Source organism: Panthera uncia, chromosome B4 (genome assembly GCF_023721935.1).
Source record: "Panthera uncia isolate 11264 chromosome B4, Puncia_PCG_1.0, whole genome shotgun sequence".
NCBI classification, from domain to species: Eukaryota; Metazoa; Chordata; class Mammalia; order Carnivora; family Felidae; genus Panthera; species Panthera uncia.
The window spans coordinates 78,848,469-78,851,321 of record NC_064809.1 but is presented as its reverse complement, the minus strand read 5'-3'; the positions used below and the strand labels follow the sequence as shown (position 1 = coordinate 78,851,321).

The window sequence follows — 2,853 nt, the reverse complement described above, 5'->3', positions numbered from 1 at the left end:
TAGAAACATCATACATGACCAAAAATGGTGAGACATACCTCCCTTCATGTACTCCCCTCACACTAAGCAATTAATTAGTTCTGTGTGTCTAACCTACAATTTTTCAAATCACCTTTTTTTTCAATTACATTAGTATACTTCAAGCCCACATCAATAACATGAACTGATATAACAGTATACTGACTCCAATCTTATTCCCTGTAAATAGATCTTCAATACGGCATAAAGACTTTCCCTTATTGCCAGAAAACACTCGCAGGTACCCCACTTTGAAATCTGTATGTTTACCTTTGGCATAAAAATCTGTGGATTTGGATTACTTGTGCATACAAGAATGTGATTTTCACACTGAATTGTAAGCTACCTAAAGAATATATAATATTCTTTAAATAATAGAATAGAATAGAATAGAAATATAATAATTTATTTACTCTTTATATAAATATAATATAATATAATTAATATAATATAATATAATATAATATAATTAATATAATATAATATAAATAAGGTTATTTATACCCAAGCCTACCATAAGACATATTACACTGTCAATAAATTAATCAAATATATAAATATTCATAGGCATAGATGAGTAAATTTTGGACAACACACTATGTTAATGACTAACTTGCTCTATTCCTTTATTAAATATTCTTTACAATAATTAACCCAGGAAAACAATGTATGATAACCCAAATGGAGTCAATGATTGCTCAAAAATGTTTGCAAGTTTCTATCTTCCTTTTTGGTTTTTTATATTCAGATTTAGCAACTAACAGTGTCTTAGAATACTCTACAATGCCTGATCATTTGATGTAAAAATTTCCAAATTAATCTTTATACCAAAGATTATGTATTATTTATTTTTGTTATTATCACTTCCTCTTGACAAAGTACACATCACTGATTCAAAAAGAAAATTCAATTACTACATAACATGCTAAAACAAAGTAGTTACATAATTGGAAAACATATTATTTTTAAAAATAAGTAGGATATTCTTGTCAATATTAGTGATTATGTTATGAAGGAAGGAGAAATTCCAAAACAATCAGCTCACAAAACATTGCTTATACACTATATTAACAGAAAAGTCGTGCTCAGCAGCAAGCCATTAAATAAATACAGATCAATTTTGTGAAACAGAATGTTATTTGAGGTAGTGGGAAGGATTATTGTGAAAAATGTTTCTCTAACATCCAGGACATCTCCAATATCTGAGACATTCAAGATGAACAATGTTCCAGGTACCTCACCAGAAAACAGTTACAGTAAGATATTTATGATGTTTAATGGAATAACACTTATTAATGGATACAAGGAGTATGAAAGAAATAACCACAAAATCAATGGAGGAAAAAAATAATAATCAAATTTTAGGATTTTTCTTCTGTAGAAGTTTTTTTAGAGCTTCTTTGACATCTTTGTTTCTCAGAGAGTAAATCAAAGGATTCAGCATGGGAGTGACTAGGGTGTAACACAACGAGGCCACTTTACTCAGCTCAGGAAACCTGTCAGGAGTGAGATACATAAAAAACACAGCACCGTACAGCACACTCGCGACTCCCAGGTGTGAGCTGCAAGTGGAGAATGCTTTCTTACGTCCCTCAGAGGAGCGTATCTTGACAGCTGTGGACACGATATACAAGTAAGAAATAATGATAACTATGATGGTAGGCAAGATGATGATGCTCGATAAGGAAAAGGAAATGATTCTAGAGATGAAGAGGTCAGAGCAAGATATCCTCTCAAGTGGGCGAGTGTCACAGTAAAAGTGGTCAATGGCCCGAGAACCACAAAAGGACAGAGTAAATGTCATACTGGTCTGAAGAACCGAGCTGATGCAGCCACATAAATAGGAACCGGCCACCAACTGCGTGCAGAGACGTGCTGACATCTGGACAGAGTAGAGGAGTGGGTTGCAGATGGCAATGAAGCGGTCATAGGCCATGGCTGCCAGGAGAAGTCCCTCCGCCACGATGAAGAGGGCAAAGAGAAAGAGCTGGGCCACACAACCTGCAAAGGAGATGGACTTGCTCTCAGACCAGAAGTTGATCATGGCCTTGGGTGCAATAACAGACGAATAGAAGAGATCAATGAAGGACAGGTTGCCCAGGAAGAAATACATCGGTGTGTTCAGCCGGGGATCGGTCATAATGGTCATCATCCCAACATTCCCTAGGAGGATCATGGCATACACAAGCAGAAAGATCAGGAAGAGGAGAATGTGGAACTCAGGGTGGACCCTGAAGCCTACAAGGATGAAGTCAGTCACTTCTGAGTGATTGTCTGGTCCCCTGTCACCCATGGCAGAAACCTGCTGAGAGGCACAGGGAAAAATAAACAAATGATTCTGGGCTTTGAACATAGCCCTTTGACCATTGCAGAATTAGGATTACAAAGCCATTGTATAATCATTATTCTTGTTAACTTTATAAAATTAATGTGACTTCACTTCAAGCCATTGAAACTGAGGATGAATCAAAATGTTAGTTTTATGTCCTTCTTTCTGCAACGGTGGATTAGATGTTTTCCCTTGAATCTAATACAGTTTCCTTCCACCCAAGTGCCTTTCACATTTGCAAGTATCACTTCTGTGTATGTTTCTGACTCATGATTTGTGCAATAAATTCATTGTCATGAAAAGGTGACTGGAAAGAGACCACAAATAATTTAACACATGACATTTGGGAAGGAATTACAGTGTCTGCATTTGGATATATTAGGGGATTTAGTAGCCTCCTTCAGGAAACCCTATCTTTGAGAACTTAACTTATATTACATGTAAACAGATCTAGAGAAAGTGAATGACTTTAATAAAAATTACTTAAAAGGTGCAAATACTTTTTG

General features: G+C 35.6%; 1 protein-coding gene across 1 annotated transcript; it reads right to left on the bottom strand.

Annotated features, from left to right (window-relative positions):
* Window positions 1-1,329: 1,329 nt before the first annotated feature.
* On the bottom strand, window positions 1,330-2,347 carry LOC125920419 (olfactory receptor 9K2). Its single transcript, XM_049627618.1, has one exon. The coding sequence runs from the start codon at window positions 2,309-2,311 to the stop codon at window positions 1,373-1,375; it is 939 nt and encodes a 312-aa protein (XP_049483575.1). The 5' UTR covers window positions 2,312-2,347; the 3' UTR covers window positions 1,330-1,372.
* Window positions 2,348-2,853: the final 506 nt, after the last annotated feature.